The 25613-nt window shown below is 41.2% G+C and overlaps 2 protein-coding genes and 1 long non-coding RNA gene across 5 annotated transcripts in view; 1 reads left to right on the top strand and 2 right to left on the bottom strand.

Annotated features, from left to right (window-relative positions):
• The window catches only part of rhobtb3 (Rho related BTB domain containing 3), a 34759-nt gene extending 21236 nt beyond the window's left edge, over positions 1 to 13523 (top strand). For 2 of the 3 annotated variants that reach the window (XM_078166812.1, XM_033626530.2), the window contains exons 10-13: positions 2080 to 2253; positions 8452 to 8618; positions 8891 to 8987; positions 11275 to 13523. In XM_078166812.1, coding sequence (XP_078022938.1) covers positions 2080 to 2253; positions 8452 to 8618; positions 8891 to 8987; positions 11275 to 11393 — 557 coding nt within the window. In that variant the 3' untranslated portion in view covers positions 11394 to 13523. Of the gene's footprint in view, positions 1 to 2079; positions 2254 to 8451; positions 8619 to 8890; positions 8988 to 11274 lie in introns of those variants that run through there. The other variant, XR_013490908.1, reaches the window with a different exon arrangement.
• glrx (glutaredoxin (thioltransferase)) lies at positions 10950 to 23682 on the bottom strand. Its single transcript, XM_033626532.2, has 3 exons — positions 23377 to 23682; positions 18592 to 18723; positions 10950 to 11415 (listed from the first exon to the last, which is right to left on the bottom strand). Exons 1-2 carry the CDS (start codon positions 23581 to 23583, stop codon positions 18610 to 18612), a joined length of 321 nt encoding a protein of 106 aa, XP_033482423.2. The 5' UTR covers positions 23584 to 23682; the 3' UTR covers positions 10950 to 11415; positions 18592 to 18609.
• A 699-nt stretch (positions 23683 to 24381) lies between these two features.
• LOC144464657 (uncharacterized) lies at positions 24382 to 25204 on the bottom strand. The gene is made up of 2 exons (XR_013492325.1): positions 25019 to 25204; positions 24382 to 24645 (listed from the first exon to the last, which is right to left on the bottom strand). It is a non-coding gene; the product is annotated as an uncharacterized LOC144464657 (long non-coding RNA).
• Positions 25205 to 25613: the final 409 nt, after the last annotated feature.

Here is a 25613-nt window from a genome sequence, read left to right as displayed (position 1 = left end):
AGCACGCTGACAGACTGTGGCGAGAGCTGTCACTGGCTGTTAGCGGCACTTAATGACAGCGGTTATGTCACCACGTGTGCCCTGGCTTTACATGTCATGTTTTTTTCCTGTTAATTTAAATGTCCCATTATGACACATCATCACTCATAGCAAGCCAGATTTAATTAGGTTTCCCCTCTACACGTCTGCGACAAAGCAAAAGAGACACGTCGGTGATATTAGAAGCCTTTGAAAATTATTCAGAATTTGTTCACGTATGTGATTGGCTCAGAACATTTTTAGATCAAAGGTACGTTCTTTTTTGTTGTCATTAATTTTTTATTAAGAAAGGTACAAAAGAGACACATTATACATAATACATTTTATCACTTTTTCATCCCCCACCCACCTGCGCCCGCATACACACATAAACATACAGTGTTATCAGTGCAAGGTTAATACAAACCCCTGTATCCACACAGTTGAGAGATATAATGATCTTTATAGAAGGGATAAGGAACATCCTATGAGCTACTTTGATCTATATTAATTGATGATATCAAAGATGCACTCTGTTACTACAAGTCAAGATAATAATAATAACTTTATTTATAGGGCACTTTTTGAGCTGAAAGTACAAAGTGTTTCCAATGTGCAGAAAATACAAAACAAAAGTGATACTAATAAAACATAAGCATATACATATGACTACACCAACATTTACATTTAAGCACATATATACTTGTAAGTATGCATACATATACACATGGCTGCATACATACACACACTCCCATACACACAGTTAGTCTATCAACTGTCAGGAAATACGAGATTTAAAGACGTGAACAGGGTCAGCTGATCTGATGCTCAGTCGGAGGCTGTTCCAAAGCCGAGGAGCAAGAACTGAAAAGGCTCGATCACCCTTTGTCTTTAACCTGGACTCTGGAACAGTTAGAAGACCCAGACTAGCAGAACTGAGGGGCCTGTTTGGGTGGTACAGTGTGAGGAGCTCAGTTATATACTCCATTGCCAGATCATTGAGAGCCTTGTATGTGATTAAAAGAACTTTAAAATGGATTCTAAAAGAGATTGGAAGCCAAAATAGGTGTGATGTGTGAGGATCACTTAGTTTTGGTCAAAAGCTGCTGAATTTTGAATGATTTGGAGCTAGTGTATCGCTCAATTGTTTAGGCAGGTGAACAGGGCATTACAGTAATCAAAGTGGGATGATATAAGAGCATGTATGATTTTCTGTGTGTTACTGAAGGACCGAAGTGACCTACATTTGGAGATATTCCTCAGCTGGTAAAAACAAGACTGGACTACATTCTTTACATGTTGCTCCAGGGTCAAATGACTGTCCAGAAAAACAACACCTGGTTTTATGTTCGAAGTGAGGGGGCTGACGAGTTGCTAAATTTGTTTTGAGATATGTTCAGGGCCAATGATGTTTTTCGGAGTTAAATTTTGAGAAGTTTTGGGACATCCTGCTTTTTATGTCATGTAGGAAACTACTGTATGAAGAGAAGCTAAATTACTGGTGTCAGAGGGTTTAAAGGACAGGTACAGCTGTGTGTCATCATAGCTATGGAAAGAGATGTTGTGATGACGTATTATCTGTCCCAGGGGTAGCAATTAGAGGGTGAACTGAACAGGTCCCCAAAACGGATCCTTGTGGTATTCCATGTTTTAACTGAGCAGTTCTTGAGGAATATTCCCCAATGATGAGAAAAGGTTTCCTGTTGGGTTCCAGTAATACCCGCCCACCTTTTGATTCTCTCTATGAGAATGGAGAGGTCAGCGGTGTCAAATGCTGCACTGAGGTCAAGCAACATTAACACAGAACATGCACCGGAGTCTGCAGCCATCAATAAGTCATTTGTGGCTCTAAGGAGTGCAGTTTCTGTGGTATGCAGCAAAACCAGACTACATTTTTCTAATACACCATTGTTGTTGAGTGTCTGTAATAGTTGATGTAAGATGTTAATTATAAACACTTTATAATCTCATTTCACATCTCTCTGGGACTTTCATAGACGCTACTCTGAAATTCTGAACCTAGGTGTAAATTTTGCATGTCTCTGTGTGTGTGTGTTCAAGGGAGTGTATTGCCAGCCCACCGAGCAGTACTGGTGGCACGCTGTGACGTCATGGCGGCCATGTTCAGTGGGAAGTATGCAGAGGCCCGGAGCCGAGTTGTGCCAATCCACGGTGTCTCCTCAGATACCTTCCTGTCTTTCCTGGAGTACCTCTACACTGACTCCTGCTGTCCTGGTGAGTTTACTGCACACAACCCAGACATGCATTCATGTGCACCACTGTGACCACTGCTGTGTTACAGTAAGATTGAAGGTGCCTGAATGGCATGTAAAAATGCAAACACATCTCCAATGGGGGGCCAAAATATAATAAGGAAATGGCCCTGCTCTTTATCTTGTGGGCTAATTAAACCCTGTGGCTGAGTTTGAATGGTGTTGAGATTGATTGCAGTGGGAAACCCTCAGTCAGCGTGTAACCCATTCACTTGTCTATAACTACTCTCTGTGGCTGCTGCTGTAAATAAAAACAGAGTTTGCTTTGTTGAGTAAGGGTTACAACTCTAAAGAGACGGTCGGTTGATTTGTGACTGGAAGTTGCTTTAGATGCCATGGATCTAACCAACAAAATGACAGTCTGTCACAGAAGGACAATGGACCTTTGATGTGATTTTAATGCACCGCCGAAATAAGCACCATAACCAAACACTTGAGAGCGGTGCAGTGGTGTTTTCCTCTTGGCCTTGCTCACTAAACGCAGCACAAAACAAAAGCGCAGATGACAAGTCCCATCAACCATCTGTGTGACTGCGACATGCTGCCAGTGTCAGTCTCGGGAGGCTGGCGGAGAACAGCACTGAGCTTAAAATTAAATTAGATTTAGTGATGATAAAATCAACCCGTGGCATCATTGCTTCATCTGCTTTTAATGCTGCCAACTCACGGCCCCAAATGTGTTGTTGTTGTTTTCCTGTGTCACCATCAGTCACACTGTGTGCTGCGTTCTCAAAGTAATTAGTGCTGATAATTCTCTCTGATGATGGCAATGACATTACATTTTTTTGAAGTGTTTCTATAACCTTAAAGTTTCTGTATGTAACTTTAAGAAAATCCTTGTTATCAGTGACACCTTCCTCTGAGGACATTAAGAAAAATGTAGTCAGCATCCTGGTGCTCACATGGAGGCACGTGTGAGCACCTGGGTATCGGCCGAAACACAGAGGTGACAAATGCAAGACTGATTTGCCAGCATCATGTTGCTTTGGGTCTACATGTTTGCATTCACTCGCCTCTGCAGAAGCCGCTCCTCCTATCCATTGATCTGATCTGATCAGCTCTGACTGGATTGACTGATCAGTTATCCTGTCTGCACCTCAAACTCCATAAACTGCTGCTGAGATAAACAAAAGAACTCTTGGAGAGTTCTGTGCTGCATTCAGGGACCGATAAAACCTCTAAATTTAGAGAGGGGACACAGACACACACAAAACAGAAAGTTTGTTGACCCTGGAGATGGACTTTGAATCCATGGCTGTAGCAGCTCAAATTCAGCCTGTGCAAAGCCCATCTTCTGCATCTTTTAGCTGCTGCCACAACATGTACATCATGGAAATGCAGCATCTGTGTTGTGGTGGGTGCTGACATGTTGGTGTTGACGTTACAAACTCCTATTCTAAGCAAACGTTAGCAACTTTTGCACACTGTTAGTACTGTAGCAGAGCTGTTGGGAGATGCAAGGTCCTCGGGAGTGTGCATAATGTTACATTAATTCTGAGTACATTACACAGGCTGTTAGAGGCAACCGAGAAAGTCGTGAAAGGTCCCAATTTGTTCTGATCTGTTCACCCGTTGGCAATAAAAAGTGATTAATATGTACAGAAATTACAAGACCTTCAACTTACATGAATCAGTTATATTTATTCTAAATCTAAGTGACTCCCTGTAATGTGAAAGCTCAGCTGATACTGCTGATCCCACTGAAAATACAGCAGTTGTGAGCCTCTTTTAGCTCGTTGTTTTGGTTTGCAGTCAGACAAACCAAATAGTGCCACTTCACTCAAAACCGTCTGCTGTTCTCAGTCCACAGGCTTACACACACTGGTTGTGTGCTACCTTTTCAAGCGACAAATGAGCTTGAGTCAAGGTAAAGAGACCCATTTAGAAAGAGACCCAGGTACTTTTTTCAGAGGTACAGTGAGTGAACCAAACACTACCTGAAATGCTAGTGGATGTTGTCTTCCCAGTGAATAGAGTTGCCACCCGTCCCGTTTTTCCCAGAATTGTTCTCTTTTTTCATCAGCTGTCCGGGAAAAAAAAAATCTCTCCCGGGACACAATTTGTCCCGTTTTTTGGGGAAAATGCAGCAGCAGCAGGCCAAGGAGTCCATCCAGAACGACGCATAGTGCGTCCAAATTAACACCTGTTCTTCTCTATGGATTTTCTCCGCGACCGTGCGTCATAGCAAGAAGCCACGCATATCACGTGAAACAGCGAAATCGTAGCTTTCCGAATGTTTTCACAGCGAAAAAAATGATAAAGTTACACTAAAATGATGTATGACAAAGCTTTCATACAGCTTTGCACACACATTATTCTTGGATGGATTACTCGCGAATGCAGGCTCGCGCAGAAATGCCACGCATATCACATGAAAGCGCAGGACCAGAGCTTTCCTATGATACCACACACATCATTGTACTGTCATCCCATCATGCTATAAATACAGATCAATTGTCTACAAAATAAAAACCTGACGAATTTCTTTACAACCCATGACACAGATCTTGTTATCAGTCACTTCATATAGTGAGGAATATCGTATCTTACCACATCTTAGGCTTGTGTGTGTTTCTCCCTGTCTATCCACATTTGTAGTCCGGCTTTCAAGATGCAAATATCTCCATATTGTCCAGTTGACACTCCATCAAACTTTGTATGACAAGACCAGCCACTTCACCTTTGCGCACCCAGACAACTGTAGCCTAATTATGCATACATGACAGGGCCGTAGTCACCATATACATTGAGGGGGACACGTGCCCCCCCTTTTTAACTGCAAACAAAGTGGCAAATATTATCTTGGAGGACATCATTGCACGTGGTTGACTATTTTTCTATGATCTTAGATGTAAATATTGCATGTTTCTTTCAGATAAAACACATTTTTGACTTGTGAATGAGTCAATGGAATTTCTTGCAATAATGAAAAAATCCTGTCAATCATGTCCGCCTGGCAAAAACCACATGTTTTGGACAGCTGTGAAGTGACAGAATGTCCCACCATCATGGTTCTTATATTGCCAGATTCCAGAGAGTCTCCCCTCTTCATATATGGCAGAATATGTCTTCTTCCAACTTGCTATGGTGAGATACATGTAAAAATTTAAGAATTTAGTAACACGGATTTGTTTTTTTCATTGATATAAAAATTAATATAAAATACAGGCACATAGAAGGACATGGAATGATGGCAAATCTGGTCTCCTATGTCCGAATTTCATGTTCATTGGTCAGTCTGAACTGGTAATAATGGCCGAGCCCTCCGCCTCAAACATTTGGTCGAGTGTCCCTTTTTTTCACAAATCCAAGGTGGCAACCCTACCAGTGAAATGTTTATGTTGCTCTGTGTCTGCTAACTATTTGCTAACAGGTTAGCCAAAACTACTGCCATGACGGTGTCTTGCTGTGATTATGTTTGAGTTTTCTGCCCCCTAGTGCTGAGAGATTACTTAATACAGCTTTGAATGATGGGCTTTAGCAATCATAATGGAGCTTGTCAATTGTGTGTGTGTGTGTGTATGTGTGTCTAAGTGTTTTCATGACATCCATGGTGACATGGCAAGTCACAAACAATATGTAAGATCCCTTAATTAATAGATAATGGCATTTAACAGTAACAGAGTTAATTACAACACTGGCTGTCATCTTCCCTTCTAGTATTGTTATATAACAAAGCTGCTGAATAGACAATATAAAGGCTCAGAATAATCCGTCCTGAATATCCAGCTACTGAGAGCTGACAATCCCCTTACTTTGTGGCATGAGATGTTTTGATGAAAAAATCATGAAAACCTCAACAAGCAACACTTAAGATCCAGCTTAGGTACGAGGGGGGCTGTTTCTAGAGATACAGCTTCAGGTTGAGTCAAGGGAACAGGAAATTAAAGCCATGGAACGGCTCCAGAGGCTGCAGCCGCTGCACTGTTATATAAGAGCTCAGCACTCAAGGTCAAAACAAGGTAACTCCACCAGAAGCGACAAAAAACTAAGGGTGTGAAATCAAAGGAGGAGTGCGATCAGAGTGGTTCACGCAGATAAATATTGTATGCTGTACGTACTGTATGATGGTGAAATACATTTTCACAGGCTCATCTCTGTGTTTAGATGATTGTGCAGCTGAACAGAACAAACCCTGTGTGCGGCTGCTGCTCAGCTCACAGGGCATCAGCCTGTCAGAGACGCATGCACAGAATCAGTGTTTATAGGAGGGAATGAAGGACGGTGAGGGTGGTGTTTGACTGAATCAAGTTACATCAGGAGTCATTTGATTTGACATTTTGACATTACATAATAGGATCGACATTAGTTGAACTGTAAGACGTCACTTGACAGCTTGGGAAGAGCACTGGGAAATTATTATTTGTTGTATCCAGTGTGATTTTTAAACCCAAACAGAATCAGCAGATTTCCTTGTTTTTGTTTTTTTGTTGTTTTTTTCAGTATTCATTTAACATACCTTCTTTTTTTTCTTAATCTGCTGAAAAATGGAAGAGATGTTGTCGGGTGCAGAATCCGTGTGAGCCTTGTGATTTGATTACTGGGCCCAAGTCAGTATTATGGTTTAGGGCTTGGCGAGAACAGATATGAGTCTGATTCATCTTGTTTCTTTAAAAGTCCTTATAAACACTGAAGAAAAGTTCTATTAGAAAATGATTATTCTGGCATGTGTTAACATCAAGCACACATGGAACAATATTGGGAGCTGTCTTTCTGGCCAACTGACATATATAAATTTAATATTTACTCTTGTAAAGCTCCGTTTTGATCTCCACCTTCTCTTCAGATGAATATCAGGCTCTTTAGACAACTGCCTGCTCTGCAAAAATAATTGGAGGCCAGCATTACTGTCTTAAAGTGTATTTTTTTGGCTAGTGCAAAGGTCTTGTGTGTCATCTTGTGAAACTAGGCAACCTATTCCATTGGTACCAACCATGTCAGCACAGCTTTTGGGGGAAAGAGACTTATCAACACTCCAGAGTTTTGGCAACGGAGCAACTGGCATGGCGATTTTTTTAAAGAGGTCCCTTGAACTCTCACTTTTTTTCTTTTGTGGGTACCAACAAGTCTCCCCTGAACTTTAGACGCCTTGGTCCCGGTAAATGTTTTGCTCTTTACAATCAGCGTACTCCTTCAAATTAAAACAGTGTATTTGTCTTTTTAAAGGAAGGGACAACCAGCCTATTTGAAGAACAATAAATCAGCTTACATATGTATACACAGATTCATAACACATTGAACAGGGTTGTTGAGTAACTCAGAATGTTAAGTGCAACAGTATTAGTCTATGCACAGATAATTACCAACATTAAATATAGAATAAGAAACCAAAGTGTATCAGTATGCAATTCGCTATGGTTATCAACTAGACTTTAACCTATACTTCAACAGCATTTTCAAATCCCTTAAATTCAGTTAAGGCTTTTGGTTTTGATGTGCCATCCTTAGATGTCCAGTGGCCCCATCTGTCCACCCCTGTGAAACATTTGGAGGCACCACTGTCTTTAGATGCGAAATGTTGACCAGCTAATCTCTAACTGTGTCTAACTGCTGTTTGGGGTTAGGAATGTTGTGTACGGTGGGTTTTTAGAGCTTTTTGCTAAACAGCTGTCTGCAGGTGCTGGAAACACAGTTGATGAGAGCGATGAGAGTAAATAAAAACTGTAAAGTTGTGGGCCGTAAAACAAAAACATTGATATTATTTTTCACACTGAGAGGGCCAAGCAGTCAGCTACGTCACTGTGCTTGTTACCCTGTTTCTCTACCCTGTGTGCTGTGCAAATAACCCAGCCTGAAGTTTACTGTCAAATAACGTTAAGTTTAATATTCTGCTGGATGTGGCTCTGACTGACTTCTTATTATAAAGGACACACACAGTCCTTTTGTTATTATGTGGTTGTGTAAAGCTTCCTGGGGCAATCCTGGTGTGGCTCTGTTCCAATTTCATTTTTGGACCGGTAATGATAGAAACACTTTCTTTACTTCAGGGAGCGTTTTTAAGCCTTTGATTTCCTCTGGAGGCGTACACGTTTAACAATGTGTCCAGCTCGTGTTGAAATCTAGAATAAAATGTAACCTACATGATGTTATAACAATGCATGTGTAATACTTTGTGCATATACAGTGTATGAGACGGCGCTGTGTGTGTTTGTGTGTCCAGCCAGTGTGCTGCAGGCCATGGCCGTGCTGGTCTGCGCTGAGATGTACCAGGTGAAACGTCTGCAGCATCTCTGCGAAGTGTGTGTGTGCGCTTACCTTCAGAGCATGCCCAGTAGAGAGCTGTCATCAACAGGTATCAGCGTGATCCGACTACTCCGCCGAGCAAAGGTCAGTGCAACTTTGAGTGTGTAAGAGAGATGGATTGTGGCTTGTGTGTGTAAACGGATTACTGCTTCATTATGATGTGACATTTCTTTCAGCCACCAAAATGCAAATGCTGTCTAGCTGTTTGTCAATTGCAATGTTTTTTTCTGGGGCAAGCTCAATCTTTTAACTCACGAGGGCTCCATCTGCAACAGATGTTCATGGTTATCTGTCTAAAAGCATGAATCCTCAAGAAAATCATTGTGATTTGACATAATGTCTGTGTTTGAACTCAGTGCCACAACGCAGAGCAGCTGTATGTCTGGCTCCTCCACTTTATCGCCAACAACTACCTGATCTTCAGTCACAAACCTGACTTCCTGGAGCTCTCAGGTCAGTGTGTGCTTTATTTTAAACGTGTAGCAAACGTCAGACAAACTCAAATAGGCCTTTTCAGAGCTGCGCAGTGATAGGAAAATCAAACTGCTGATTTCAACTGTTTACAGGGCTTCAGACATGGTTTTAAAAATAATTAGTGCCTCCAGGCTTTTGAGGATCTGTTGTTTTCCACACAGTTTATCTGGGTTAGGCTTCCTGTGTCTCAGATGATTGCTGTGAATAGAAGGCTGGTTCTCATTTTTTTGTCAAATAGCCCTCCGGTTTGTAAAATACATGAGGTGTAACCATGGTGTCCAGCAATCAGTTGTGAATTAAAGGTCCAGTGTGTAGAATTTAGGAGGATATATTGGCAGAAATGGAATATTATATGTTTTCTTTAGTGTATAATCATCTGAAAATAAGAATCGTGTTTTCGTAACCTTAGAATGAGACGTTTATATCTACAGAGGGAGTGGGTCCCTGTACTCGCCATGTTGCACTACCATGTTTCTACAGACAAACCAAACACTGGCTCTAGACAGGGCCATTCACATTTTCATATTGGCCACTGTAGTGAGCAGCCCCTCTGACACAAGCTGGACAGTGTTGGCAAAAACTGCTTTAATCAATGTTTTTCGCCGTTAAAATCTCGGGGTCTGTTTGCTTTGGAGAGGAAGGTGACCTCTGCAGATAATTCAGCTCCTAGTAAAAATCTCTTGAACGTTTGTATCTTAAGTTAGCAGAGAGAAAAAAGACACATTAGGGTATTAGAGAAAAAGGTAAACACACATTGGCAGGCGCTGGGCTAGCAGTCAAACAGCGTCAGAGAAACACAGATTTGTAACGTGAAACTACTTTATTCCAGTTTAAATCACCTGGTGTGTTTGTTTTGGAGAGGAGGAGGCCTCTGTACATACTTTGGCTCCCTGTAAAAACCTGCAGGAATTCTGAGAGAAATTATATTTGGTTCCAATCTGCAATCCTCACTGCTATATGCCACTAAATCCCCCTAAATCAGAGGTGGGCAACCTGCGGCTCTGGAGCCATATGCTATGCGGCTCTTCAGTCCCCCTCCAGTGCTTCTCTGTGGCTTTGACAAAAAAATACTTATTATTCATCATTGTTATAGACCTAAAGAAATTCTTACATTCTCCAATTGTAAAAATGTGCAGCCAATGCACTGAATTTAAAAAAGTTTTAACATTTCGTCAACTAAAATGTGCGTCATATGTCTATGGCTTGGCACCATTTCCTCTAAATTTTGCCAAACCTCAACAGCGCTGGGGAGTCTTGAGCCTCCCTAGCTAGGCTCGCAATGGATTCCAAATCCATAAAAGTCTCAGAGGAAAATACAGAATTTAAAAGTGGGCGGACAGCTTCATTTGCTTTCACTGCCAACACTACAAAAGTAATGTGCCAAATAACTATAAAAAGCCCACTGCAGAGGAGCCATCTTGTGGTAAAACATATTTTTGAACCTATTTTTAATGTCGATAGGTTAATTTAGACTTAATTTGCAGTGTTACCATAAGGCTCAAATAAGTTTTACAGCTCCAGGCAGATTTTTAGAATAATATTTGGTCAAAAACGTTTCTTTTGATAGTGAATGTTGCTGACCCCTGCCCTAAATCTTACACACTGCTCCTTTAAAATAAAATATTAGTAACCATTTTGTCACTTTAGGAGTTTGGAGACTATAAAGTGAATTTATCACTTTATAATTTTGAGTTTTGAGAATCCAACATGGTCTTAGACACCTGTGAAAGCCTCTGTATATTATGCTTTACCGCCATAGAGCACATCTAGCAGTATCTATATATTAGGCTGTGGGCCCCTGAGAATAATGCATCCTTATAGTATGCTTGATACTGTAAGTTTATGTGAGCTATATATCACATGCTTGATTGCTTCTCAGTTATTATATGTGTTTAATAGGCAGATAAACGCAGTTAAATATTAACAGCAACACTGCGCAGGTTAGTAGCAGTAGCACATTTTATTGTCATCATTAGTCACACACACAAGAATCATTTAAGGTCATTGGACGGGAACTTAAGGGCACAAGCAGAGTCAAAGGCCAGGATAAGGAGACAGCACATGATGGATCACCGTTGGTCTTCTGTTGCTTGTTGGTGTAAACAAAACGGTATCAGATATTTCAGCCTTGTTGTCCGTGTTCATGGCAACGATCCAAAGAGTTATTACTGTGTGTGTGTTTGTGTGTGCCAAGTACAGTAAATCTCGCTATAGTGGTTCAGTTGTGTTTGCAGCAGATGATAGTATATATGTTTTTATGTTCCAGAGGAGGAGCGTGAGCAGGTGGAGAGGCTACGTTGGCCGTCCAGAGGCTACCTGCAGGAGCTCAGCGAGTACCAGCAGCGGCGACGCAAACTACGCAAGTCCCGCTGCATAGTCATGTGACCCCCACCTGGAAGCCTAAAGCCTGTGGGAAACAGGGGAGGGAGCAGAAGAGGGAGGAAATAACGACGAAGAGTGAGACTAGTCATCAACACGTGGAGAAAAACAAGCTGAAGAAATAGTTTGTTCTGTTGGATGATAGGCTGAATCTGAGGGACACTGCTGCTGAAGTCACAAGACTCCTTAACCAATGGGACAGCGTCTCTAGCAGTGACATACACCGCGGTGACGCGCCTCTCTACCCCTGGAGGAATGACTGTGCACCCTTTGCGTAATGATTACTCCATCATGGGCAATACAAAATGACTTGAATGAATTTAAAATGACCATCTGGCCACTGACCAGGAGCTCTGTGAAAGATTATATTTATATTGGCCGACGCAAAATGGTGGATTTTGACGATGAACAGTGACACAAAATGGCTCCATTACGAGTGCATATATATCAAATGATCACACATCTGTTGGAAAACAGGCCGGGATCATGTGCAGACTGTTTCAAGCTGCAGTAATGTGACTTCAGTTTGAATAAAAAGGAAGGAAACTGTGCTGAAGTGTTTTCTTCTGTAATCGACACCTGAGGATGTCTGAGTATATTCTGGATACAGGACCGCTCCATCTTAAATTAAGCCTTGGCCACTGATGCATCTGTCTTGTTGGATCTAAAAATTGTGAGCATGTGCTCATGCAGCATTGCCTCAGCTGAAATAACTCTCGAGCCTCTAACTTCTTTGCGGCTCGATCAGTATTTCAGCCGAGTGGTGACCTACATTATCACCGAGAGCCGAGTGGTAATGTTGCTGGTAGCACAGTCATGCTCGTTTTCATCTGTAGTCTGTCAGAAACCTGGTTTAACACACGAGCAGAGCCAATTTAATTCCACTTTTCTCATTAGATTCTTTCAGATCTATGATGCAACGTGAGCGTGTGTCTCACTGTCAGACTGATTTTATTATCGCGTGAGATGGAATACATTTTGGTCGTTGTCTGTGTCAAAAGAGGCCGCCTCACTTTCATTCAGAAATGGCTCAAAATTAAATCGTCAAATTAAACTACACATTACCTGTATCAAAAATCCAGTGCTCTGTGCACCAAATCCAGAATAATAACCAATGTGTTTTAAAAAAAATCATTTAAAGCCTGTGAGCTGGACTTTTACATCATTTCCTTTGCAGGTTAATATGAAACAGTGTTGAAACTATTCCTTATCTATTTGCAATAACAAATATTACTGGTCTGTCTCTGTCCGTCACATGAAAGGCAGAAGCCTTTTGTAGCATTTACATGTACAGACGTGATATACAGAGTTAGGAACAACAACCATATCATGAACATGAGTTGGTACACTAAACACTGCAATGCAATGCCTCTGGGTGGATACACGGTATTTATTTGATCCTATTTTTTTAATTTGGAGAGGGTGTTTTTAATCATAATAAGATTATGATTTATTGGTGCTGCAATTATTTTTGTAAACTGTACTGTAAGTGGACATGATTATGACATTTTTTTTTTTTTTTACATTCAAAGTCGAGACAACTGGGTCACACTATTTTACAGTCTGCTGTTTCACTGGTATTTACTTAAAAGGTGTGTGATGTACGAAAAACAAACAAGGCAGACAGAGCGACTTATGTTGTCAGATAAACAGTCAACAATTTGAAAGCGAAAAAGATCAATGGTGACATATTGCAGCTATTTTTTATTCAGTGTGACAGCGTCAGTCAAACAGTCAACACACAATATGTAACTGTACTGGTATCCAGCTCTTGCAGTACTTCAGCAGCAGGTTGTGTGTATAGTACAAGAAAGCTACCGCTGTGAGACTGTGACAGTGATCAGGTGATTATCAGCTGGTACCTTTAACCACTGTGGTGTATATTTAACCTGCTGCTGCACCACATCAGTCAAAGTGTGTGTCTATGGGAACCCTTCTCATAAATCCTGATCTGCTCTTTAAAAGAAAATGAGTAAATAGCAGTTGAAAACCTAGACTGTAAAACAAAGTGTACTCCAGCGCTGCATCCACACCCAGTGTGTGTGGAGACACACATGTGGCTCCACTGGGCCGGTGTTGTACAGACTGTAGATAACATGACGTCTGACTTTAAATAAAGACATGTTTTAGACTGAACACACCACAGAGTGGATGAGTGTCTGCCCTCTGCTCTGTTTGTACATCACTGCACAGTGTTCATTTATGGGGAGACACTACATGTGAAAGGACTAACAGATATCACCATTAAACTTCCCCAGCTGATTAATTAAATTTTGCACTACAAGTTTTCTAAAATTGCACGTTAATAATGTAAATGATGAATTATTTAATTAAATCTCCACTAATTCGCATACATTTCCAGAGCAGAAATCTGACCATTGGATAAAGTCAGGTTCAAAATTCTTGTTTAACTTTGTTGAAATATTAGTCAAAGTTTTTTAGGGAGGGAATTACTCCATACATCAGAGATTGCTGTCAACAGCCATAAAAAAAATCCATTTTCACTTTATATTTTTGGGAATAAAATGTCAGATAAATCAGGCTATGAATGATATATGAACAAATCCCTCGGTAACAACCTTCAGAATATAAACAGAAATAAATGTGGAAAATTTGATGTATGTAAGTGACACCGAAGAGGAGATTTCTTGTGCCTAGTATGAAAAAAGAATAATTTTAAAGGAAATGGCCTTTAAAGATATGTACTGTCAAATTCCATACATTTTCAGATCAAAAATAAGACACTACAGGTAAATAGGATAAAAACATTAATCGATATCACCATGAAACAATTATTTTTGTAATATAAGTTTTTTGAAATTGTATGTTTAAATATGCAAGTGATGCATTATCTAAATAAACATTCAGTTTTTGCATACATTTCAACAACAGAAATTTTACCTAAAAAAAAACCAACACCACCTAAATGTGGATTTTGGATGTTTTCTTTCCACTAGTCTGAAAGAAGACATGTTATGAAAGTGATACAGCCCAAAACTATATTTTCACCTGTAGTGTCTCCCCCTGTGTTCCCAAAAGTTGCTTCTCCCTCCTATTCCCTCTGGAAAATTGTCCTGTTCTATAGTTTGATGGGTAACAAAAACCAACACAGAGTGTCAATACAGTCCTCCACAACAGCTTCAATGCTCCATGGCATGGATTCTCCTCTGAAACTCTACTGGAGAGATGAACTTGATTCTTCTGAAACACATTCCCTGTTGGTTTGATGATGTCGATGGAGAATGCTGTTCCAGGATCAGACTACACAATTATATTGGTCTTCCACACTGTGTTAAATTAGGCGATCAGAGTCATTCACTCTAGCCGTGACTTGGCTAAAAGACACAACAGACTACAAGTTGGAATGTCTAATTATAGCTTTGTTGGCTTCTGCCTTTGAGTCTGGCCAGTATCAGGCTGATATCATTGAGTCTGATCTCAGCATAATGTGTTTCAAAATCTCTTTGGGTTGAGATCTGGTGACTGTGATGGCAATACCATACATGATATACAGTACAGGCCAAAAGTTTGGACACACCTTCTCATTCAATGCGTTTTCTTTATTTTCATGACTATTTACATTGTAGATTCTCACTGAAGGCATCAAAACTATGAATGAACACATGTGGAGTTATGTACTTAACAAAAGCCACCCTTTGCTCTGATTACTGCTTTGCACACTCTTGGCATTCTCTCCATGAGCTTCAAGAGGTAGTCACCTGAAATGGTTTTCCAACAGTCTTGAAGGAGTTCCCAGAGGTGTTTAGCACTTGTTGGCCCCTTTGCCTTCACTCTGCGGTCCAGCTCACCCCAAACCATCTGGATTGGGTTCAGGTCCGGTGACTGTGGAGGCCAGGTCATCTGCCGCAGCACTCCATCACTCTCCTTCTTGGTCAAATAGCCCTTACACAGCCTGGAGGTGTGTTTGGGGTCATTGTCCTGTTGAAAAATAAATGATCGTCCAACTAAACGCAAACCGGATGGGATGGCATGTCGCTGCAGGATGCTGTGGTAGCCATGCTGGTTCAGTGTACCTTCAATTTTGAATAAATCCCCAACAGTGTCACCAGCAAAACACCCCCACACCATCACACCTCCTCCTCCATGCTTCACAGTGGGAACCAGGCATGTGGAATCCATCCGTTCACCTTTTCTGCGTCTCACAAAGACACGGCGGTTGGAACCAAAGATCTCAAATTTGGACTCATCAGACCAAAGCACAGATTTCCACTGGTCTAATGTCCATTCCTTGTGTTTCTTGGCCCAAACAAATCTCTTCTGCTTGTTGCCTCTCCTTAGCAGTGGTTTCCTAGCAGCTATTTGACCATGAAGGCCTGATTGGCACAGTCTCCTCTTAACAGTTGTTCTAGAGATGGGTCTGCTGCTAGAACTCTGTGTGGCATTCATCTGGTCTCTGATCTGAGCTGCTGTTAACTTGCCATTTCTGAGGCTGGTGACTCGGATGAACTTATCCTCAGAAGCAGAGGTGACTCTTGGTCTTCCTTTCCTGGGTCGGTCCTCATGTGTGCCAGTTTCGTTGTAGCGCTTGATGGTTTTTGCGACTCCACTTGGGGACACATTTAAAGTTTTTGCAATTTTCCGGACTGACTGATCTTCATTTCTTAAAGAAATGATGGCCACTAGTTTTTCTTTAGTTAGCTGATTGGTTCTTGCCATAATATGAATTTTAACAGTTGTCCAATAGGGCTGTCGGCTGTGTATTAACCTGACTTCTGCACAACACAACTGATGGTCCCAACCCCATTGATAAAGCAAGAAATTCCACTAATTAACCCTGATAAGGCACACCTGTGAAGTGGAAACCATTTCAGGTGACTACCTCTTGAAGCTCATGGAGAGAATGCCAAGAGTGTGCAAAGCAGTAATCAGAGCAAAGGGTGGCTATTTTGAAGAAACTAGAATATAAAACATGTTTTCAGTTGTTTCACCTTTTTTTGTTAAGTACATAACTCCACATGTGTTCATTCATAGTTTTGATGCCTTCAGTGAGAATCTACAATGTAAATAGTCATGAAAATAAAGAAAACACATTGAATGAGAAGGTGTGTCCAAACTTTTGGCCTGTACTGTATATTGTTTTCATACTCATCAAACCATACAGAAAACCCCTTGTGTGCATTCATTATAGCCCAGTTTCCACTGAGCAGTACGGTTCAGTTCAGTTCAGTTCAGTTCCGTACCCTTTTTTAATGTTTCCACTGTGAAAAGTTGTGGATGGTACCAATGGAACCGTTCCGTACCCTCCTGTTGGTGTACCTAACACACAGATCTGGTACTAAAAGGTGGAGCTGTGAACAATGCAGTCTGTTGATTGGTCAGTAGAGGACGGTCACTCTGCTCAGGGCTGAGCTGTGGCTGGTTCTGAGGCTCATGTTAACCACTGTTCATATCATGAAGAGTTTTATTAGTAGACTGTAACTATAAAATGAAAGGATGTTTTGTTGCCTGCAGCATAAGTCAAGCAGCTAGAGTCCAAGTAAAAAAGTAACTTAATTCACTGGGCAGACTGCTGGCGACTTTTAAGGTGGAACATTTACTTGTAATGTCACTGTGAAGCGTTTATATATATATATATTAATTTCGCATCGTGGAGCGAAATCCCTGTGGGCTCCGGCAACACTAAACCCCTGAGCTTGCCTGCTATTTTTGAATATCCCATCAAGAGACTCTCACTGCAGCCTGGTTTATTTTGTTCTGTAAATGTCTGTGTGCAGTCTCCTCCTGTAGACGATAAACGAGGTGCAGACTTCCATCTGTCACTGGTAATAAGGAAATACAGTGAGTGCTGGATGGAGCAGTGAGTGACGACAACCCCGCCCACATTTAAGGGTACTGTTCGCTAGGGTCTAGGTACCATGTCTGAAGGGTTACTTTTGGTTGCAAAGGTACCATACTGAAAGTGTTTGGTGGAAACAGGGCTTATATGCCCTCCTAGAGCTGGGTCTGGGTTTTGCCGCTCCACTCCAGTGTACAAGTTTAAACTGGTTTGATCTATTGCACACCAGCTGAACCAGAATTTGTCATTATGACACGTTCTGGCAAATTAAAAAGTTCCCTACATCAGCAAGCTGTACTGACAGCGTCACGGCGCTAAATCCAACTTGTAATGCATTAGTAATAAGCAACACCACAAGGTGATTAACATAATATTATGTTTACAAACTGACTAACAGAGCCACCAGTGCCTGACTGACTGTGCACTATTAATTGTTGAGCTGAGGTTGGCACCGTGAAGGCAATCACATTTCAGTGGAGCTGGACAGGGGGAAGATACACATGGTTCACATTGTGTTTGTTTACTAGGAAGATTAAGAGTTTCTATGGGTGATGAAACAAGAGAGCTCTGTCAAGCCCTTTTTATAGAGCCTGTACAAGGCGGGAATGTTGGGTCATTATTCCGCCTCGCCATTTTGTATGAAACATGAACACATAATGGAGGGGCATTGTTGTTCCACCATTAAGACAGCAGCAAATAAGTCACAGAGCAGAGTCTCACTGGGCCTCATTCACCAATACATGCAAAACAAACTCTCAGATTCCTGACACTTCATGGCACCAGGGACTGGTGGGAGAAGATGATAATTATAGGTCAATAAAAACAATGAAAACCAAAACTGCTAGATTTCAATATGGACATTCTCATACACTCTGATGTAGGCTTGGGCTGGGACACTTTTATAGTCAAATACTTTAATTATGACAATAATCAATGAGAACGAGAGGACTCAAGTGCAAGATCCAGCAGTAAAATCCTGTATACGGGTCCAGTCTGGTGTTTGGCTTCATGCCAAACTGATCTGAATGATTTTCCATCAGCCTAACTCGAGGTGTTTCCTTCAATTTGTCACCCATCTGTACATTTCCATCAGGATGTGATGCAGTGTGGGCCCAGAGCAGGGTTTTACTCCCGTCTTTACCACCGTGCAATTACTTGTTATCTCTCTGAGCACCACCTCGGGCATCTTATTTCCTTTAATTTATTTATTCCTACACTAATGAGAGCTTACTGTTACTAATTTATGCACTTAATGACTTGCTCTGGGTCTTCTTGGGGGCAACACCCTCCTCCTTTTCTTGCCTGCTATTACAAAGGCTTCCCCTTTTTCACTCTTTTTTTTCCCCACAGTCAGACACTCGGTCTGTCACTTTAAATAAGTGTGTGAGTTTGTGCAGTGTCCTGTACCTGGAGGTGTGGAGCAGGTCATTGCAGGGCTCCAACTGACTCCAGGATACCCTCCAGTTTACCACTCTCATCCAGGTCCACCACGTCGGTGCCGCCTCCAACACACTTCCCACCAATGAACACCCGTGGGACCTACATATAAATCAATGCGAAAGAAGAGAAAGAAGAGAAACAGGGGTTGCAGCTTGTGAATACGCAGTCATCTGTTTTCAGTGTTGTGCACAGAGTGGGACGATATGACGACATATAGCGAAGATAATTCCCATTTGTCTACCATCAGAGATTCTGCCATACTTTTGATACCATGGTAACCATACCTTTAACATCTCTGGGTGTAAAATGATGCGTTCAAATGGGGTCTTGTTCACCGCATTCACAGGAAGAACCATATGATTGCCTTCCTCTCTGTATACCAATTCCCATGTCATAAACACGAGCTCAAGGGTTACATTTGAAGGCACCATCACAGGTAATGACAGGAAATTAATTGGCAACTGTTCTGAAAATTGTGCAAGTCATTTTTCAGTCATTCCAAACATCTTCCTCGCTCCAGCTTCTCAAATGTGAAGATTCACTGATTTTCCTTCTAATTATTTCTATTTGTTTTTTTAATAATTTTAACACAACAAGCACTGAGACTTAGGGCTGGGCAATATATTGACATTAAAGCGATACCATGATATAGATGGTAAATGGACCTGCATTTGTATAGCTCCTTTCTAGTCATCCGACCACTCAAAGCGCTTTTCACACTACGAGTCACATTCACCCATTCACACACACATTCATACACTGGTGGCCGAGGCTACCATACTGTACAAGGTGCCACCTGCTACTCAGTTTTAACACACTCAAACAGCCATCGGGATTCGGGAGTTCAGTATCTTGCTCAAGGATACTTCGACATGCAGACTGGATGAGCTGGGGATGGAACCGCTGATCTTTCGATTGGTGGATGACCCGCTCTACCTCTGAGCCACAGACGCCCATATGAGACAATATGAGACTAGACATCTTAGATTTTGAATATCATAACATGGTGTTGTCTTTTCCTGGTTTTAAAGGCTGCATTACAGAAAACTGACATCATTCTCTGAACTTATCAGACTGTTCTAACTGTTTTATTATTTGCCTTTAACCACTTAGTCATTTTATCCACATTACTGATGATTATTTATCAAAAATCTCATCATGTAAAGATTTTGTAAAAGCGACAATCCTACAATATCACTGCAACATCAATATCGAGGTACTGGTCAAACATATTGTGATATTTGGTTTTATCCATATCACACAGCCCTAATGTTGAGTTATTATGCTGAGCTCTAGGTGATTGTAAGGGGCAGTTGTCACTATTTTCTGAATCTGAAGAAAATAATTAGCAGATCAAATAAGATGCTGTTTTTACATTAATTGAGGGTGAGGGTAGAATGGAGCGTGAGATGGATCGGCGGTTTAGTGCAGCTTCTTCAGTGGGGACCGTCGAGGTGAAGAGGAGGCTAAGCCAGAAGTCGAAGCTTTCGATATGCTTATCCATTTACATCCCAACCCTCACCTATGGTCATGAGCTCTGGGTAGTGACTGAAAGAATGAAGTTGCCGATACAAGTGGCCAAAATGAGTTTCCTTCATGGGGTGGCTGGGCTCAGCCTTAGAGATAGGGTATCCGGAGGGAGCTCGGAGTAGAGCCGCTGCTCCTTTGTGTCGAAAGGGGTTAGTTTTGGTGGTTCGGGCATCTGATCAGGATGCCTCCTGACAGAGGTGTTTCCAGCAAATCCCACTGGTAGGAGGCCCTGGGGCAGACCCACAACATGCTGGAGGGACTACTTATCTCATCTGGCCTGGGAACACCTTAGGGTCCCTCAGGATGAGCTGGAAAGTGTTGCTAGGGAGAGGGATGGGTGCTTTGCTTGGCCTGTTGCCCCCGCGACCCCCCGTGACATTAATTCATGAGTATTAATGTTAATGTTAATAATAATAATCTAATAATATAAAAAAAGTAAATGGTTACTGGGGCCATTTTTTCTTCATTGAGTTATTTTACTTTACTTTTACCTATAATGGAGTATTTTTACAGTGTACTTAAATGGTCTGAATTCTTCATCCACCACTACATTTTAAATAGACACCCCAAGTCATTAACACACACACACATACACACACACACACGAGGTAATTGAGACAAGTGGCAGCTCTTCCTGGAAACTCCCTTATTTACTACTGAAAACTGATTTCATGGGAATGAATGAATGAATGAATGAATGAATGAATGAATAACAACCAGCATATCAGTCTGACATGTTTACATCTGAGTATTTATCCTAACTGGTTTTAGCTAACAGTGCTACAACTTCTTGTAGGTTTACATAAACCTTATTAAAAGCTAAACTTCCGGCAGGTTACAGAACCGTTAATTTATCATCTCTGTGTCTACATGGGTAAAATTAACTTCATTCTTAACTCTAAGGGCACAGCATACGTTCATGAGATAAACACGTGTAAACTCTTGTGTTTCCAGGTTGTTTAAAGTGACACTAATGTTGCCAACAGGGGTTGTAGCCGATTCCGTGGTCTGTCCAGGGACCATGGTCTCTGGCACGGACCAGTGGTCACCACCACTAGGGGCGCTAGAGACACTGGTCGCGACCAGCTCATCAGTGGTCAGGACCAGCTGGTCTCTGGCACGGGCCAGTGGTCCCTACCACTAGGGGCGCTAAAGTTACTGGTTCTGACCAGCTGCACTGTGGTCCCTGTGGTCTGTGAAGTGACTTTAGTATTTTCTCCCTTTTCAAGTCATTTTGGCAGCACTGTTAGCTGGATAAATGTCAAAGATCATAATATTTTGTCTATAAAATAAACTTTATCAGAATTATTATCATTAATATTGTTATTATTATTGATTATGAAGATCCCTGTGGTCAGGACCAGCTGGTCTCTGGCACGGACCAGTGGTCCCTACCACTAGGGGTGCTAAAGTTACTGGTTCTGACCAGCTGCACTGTGATCTGTTTCAATGAGAAACACGTAAGTAATATTTTTTTAAAGTAATTTTTTAAAAGTGGTCATTTTGTCAGAGTGTATGAACGACTGTTTATTTACCCTTACTATGTCCAACAGATGAATGACCTCATTAATCTGATAAAGCCAACGCTGTCATTGGATTACAGCCTCCTCAAAAACATTGATTTTGTCATTGATGTCATGGTGCCAGAGGTAAGTTCCAATTTTAGTTGAACAAAGACATAAAGGTATCCATTACTGTAACAGTTCTACCATTCTAACAGAATTGAGCTTGAGCTTACTGTTACTTGATCACCCATAAATATAATTACATCTGTTAACATTAATAATAGCTGTTAATGTGTCCTCTTCCTTGTGTTTTTTTTCCCTGTGTTGTCCTGAACTAAAATGTTTTCTTTTATGCAGACCACAATTGACATCCTGGTGAGACTAGAAGGTTTTTCAAGATTTTATGCCGAGAAAATCCTCGGAACGATCATCGAGTGATCAGGTGCTGGATCAATCAAGATTCGACTGTTACTTTTGTTACTGTACTGTGGGCTACTTGTGTTGAATTTTTAATTAAACTTTTACATTTTTGTATTTCCATTTGATGTTCCTTTGTGTGATGACCCCTGCTGTTGAGACAGCAGCCTCCTGATGTGACTTGGGTTTGTGGAAGGAGTTTTGGTGTAGCAGGGGCACCTGGGCCCAGTGTCCTGAGATTATAAAACCCATGATTCATTCATTGTCTCTCTCTCTTCTCCAGCAGACGTCCCATGGGGTGATGTGGCAGCTGCAGTTTAGTTCCTTATGCTCAGTTCATGCATTCATACAACATACATTACATCTTACACACATGCACATCGTACACTACTGATAGTACTGATGTTCACATCCCATTTATTCATTATTTTCCTTGTTTCACATTTTGTTCCTTTTGTTAATAAATCTACTTTGTTACACCTCCTTAATTCAGTGTGTCTCCCATCCTGTCATGGCCCAAAGAGCCAGGTTGCGACACTTTGTCACTCAACTCTACATTTTTTTCCTCCACTACATTTATTTGACATTAGTTTCTAGATCAAGATTTCATACAAAGGGTAATGTCACAAACTTTTAAAATGCAACACATTGGTAAAGTTTAAACCAGTCAGGAAGACACAGACCTGCATAATCGATAGTATTACTCATACAACTATGACTAATAATTTAATCATTCTTATTATGACCTCTATTAATAGTGATAACATTGGATAGACAAATGATTATGGCTTCTCACATTTAGGCTATTCTGCTAACACAGTAAGAAAAGGGAAAATTTGTATTAAAAACAAACACTCCACAGATCACTCAACTGGTCCAAACAACAGAACAGATCACAGAGCAGCTGGTCAGGACCAGTAACTTTAGCGCCCCTAGTGGTAGGGACCACTGGTCCGTGCCAGAGACCAGCTGGTCCTGACCACAGGGATCTTTATAATCAATAATAATAACAATATTAATGATAATAATTCTGATCAAGTTTATTTTATAGACAAAATATTATGATCTTTGACATTTATCCAGCTAACAGTGCTGCCAAAATGACTTGAAAAGGGAGAAAATACTAAAGTCACTTCACAGACCACTGGGACCACAGTGCAGCTGGTCGCGACCAGTGTCTCTAGCGCCCCTAGTGGTGGTGACCACTGGTCCGTGCCAGAGACCATGGTCCCTGGACAGACCACGGAATCGGCTACAACCCCCTCTCAATGTTGTTCATACTGTGACAAAGCATCTTTACCGTGCGGGCTCCCGTCAGCTCCAGGAAGTACTCCTGCATGCTGTCCATGTCGCTGCGGCCGCTTATATCAACACACTCCAGGTGTCCCGGTTTCAACTTGTATTTGGACAAAACGTCTTGGGCCATTTTGCAGTACGGGCACGTGGACTTAACGAACAGCACCACTTTGTCTCCCTGAATTTTAGACTGTACAAACTGCTGCGCCATTTGTAGCCGCTAAGTGAAGCAGGTACTCTGAGGATGAAAGGCAGGGAGGAGGACAAAGATGATGGTCCGTCTGCTCTTTGACAATTATGTTAATGAGGATGACGTAAAAGTCAGGGCACCTCGACTTCTTAAAGAGATAGTACACACTCTTGCATGTGCACGTGAGCGCGTGCACAAACTAAGGCATTTCAGAGGGAGTTTGCGCTGGTTATGGGGTCCAGTTAAACAGGGTTTATACTTGTGCGGTAGACCCCATAGATATATATACGTAGATGCCGCATTCAACGGTGCTCCTCATTGGAGCGATACGTCAACGCGGCCGCCATCTTGCCCAGGTGGAGCCGCGCTGCCTAATGCATGTATGTCTATTGAGGCAGGAGACTATTTATGATTAAAATCATCATTACTCGCTGAATTCTCAACCGATTTTCATGCGGTTTGGTTTGTTACGATTGTCAGACATGTAGTTATGATACAGGATACTTGGTTAAATAAAAAATGCAGCTTTTCATACAAAAATATTTGATCTTATGTAGATAAAGTAACAGTAATAGTTCTACAACACATTTAAACTAAACTTTCCCCATGTAATAAATATTCTTTTTTCTTACTAGATGTACAATGCCCACCATGATGTCATTTAATTATTAATTTTGATTATAAATGTTTATTCACATTTTAAGTCACACAATATGCAAAAAATAGTGTATCAGCAGGGTTGTGCCGAGCTGCAGTGTAGATTCTGATTAACAAATGTTGGTTTTGTACAAGTGAAAATAAATGACTTAGAGCTGCATGTTTACACAAAATTTTGCTTTAATCTCATATGTATAACACCACAGTGCTCATGGGAGCCTGGACACAGAACTGTTTACATTATTAGGTCATATTTACAAAAAATACAGTGTACAGTAGCTAGTATTATTTTCTGTCTGCCCAGTCCTGTCAAAGTCCTCAGGTCTGAAGTGACAGCTGCAGATGACTGAGGAGTCACTCGGGACAAAGTCCTTTCTCCTCACTGCTGCTACCCATGTCCGTCTCCTATCTGTGTTTTTTGGGAAACTACACACAAGATAAGTGTGTCAGAAAAACGCAGTTCCACATAATTTGTAGTTACAATTCAGGCCACAAGTTAACTACTAACATTATGCTGCGTTATGTTACGTTGGTGCCATGAAACAGATAGTTGACAATTTGGAATAACACATACACCGACATAGCTGTTTGACAAAGCATCATAATTTTATAAGTAATATTATATAAATGTTAACCTTTTTTCTTTAAGTTGTGTGACATAGCGTTAGCTTAATTTGGCATTAGGACCAGATCAGGACAGTTACTTTACTTGATTAGCTTAAAAGAAGGATCACTTTTTGAGATATATATCTCATTAAACATGTTCGTAACAGTAAAATATTGTAAAACAACTTCTTACCTGTGGAATGTTATTCCCTTCTGCTTGGTTTTAACACTTCTTTCGTTCGTACACCCAAATGCAGAGCAAAAATGTGGCATTTTTGCCGAGTCTGACACGGGTCTAAACCGGTCAGAGCACCTAAGCAAGATGGCGGCGGTATTGACGCATCCCACAAGCCAGGGTGCGGCATCTATGTATATATATCTATGGGTAGACCCTACACCATAGCCTACACCGCATTGTGAGCATATATTACTTGTGTTGTGGTGTGTCTGTGTCACTCTGCAGTTACACCTCCAAAACACCAGTTGGCGACGGGGTTTCAGTGAAGTGCTATGAAGTTTAATTGCTTCAAAACCTTCAAAACACACCATTTCAAACACAAGTACACAAATTAGCTTCATTATAACTGGTAGCATTGACAGACAAAGCACTGTCTTTTGCTGGAGACATTTTACCCACAAATACAACATGCTAATGTTTTTAGCACAAGCCTATGGCATTTTACATTTTATAAATTAGCCTAGCGGCCAGCGGAATTTTCCCCAGCAACAACAGCAACTTTACTCTGCAACTACAGCAACATTTAACAAAGGTAACATTGCTCCATTAC

Source organism: Epinephelus lanceolatus, chromosome 1 (genome assembly GCF_041903045.1).
Source record: "Epinephelus lanceolatus isolate andai-2023 chromosome 1, ASM4190304v1, whole genome shotgun sequence".
NCBI lineage: Eukaryota > Metazoa > Chordata > Actinopteri > Perciformes > Serranidae > Epinephelus > Epinephelus lanceolatus.
This window is presented reverse-complemented; position numbering and strand designations above follow the sequence as displayed.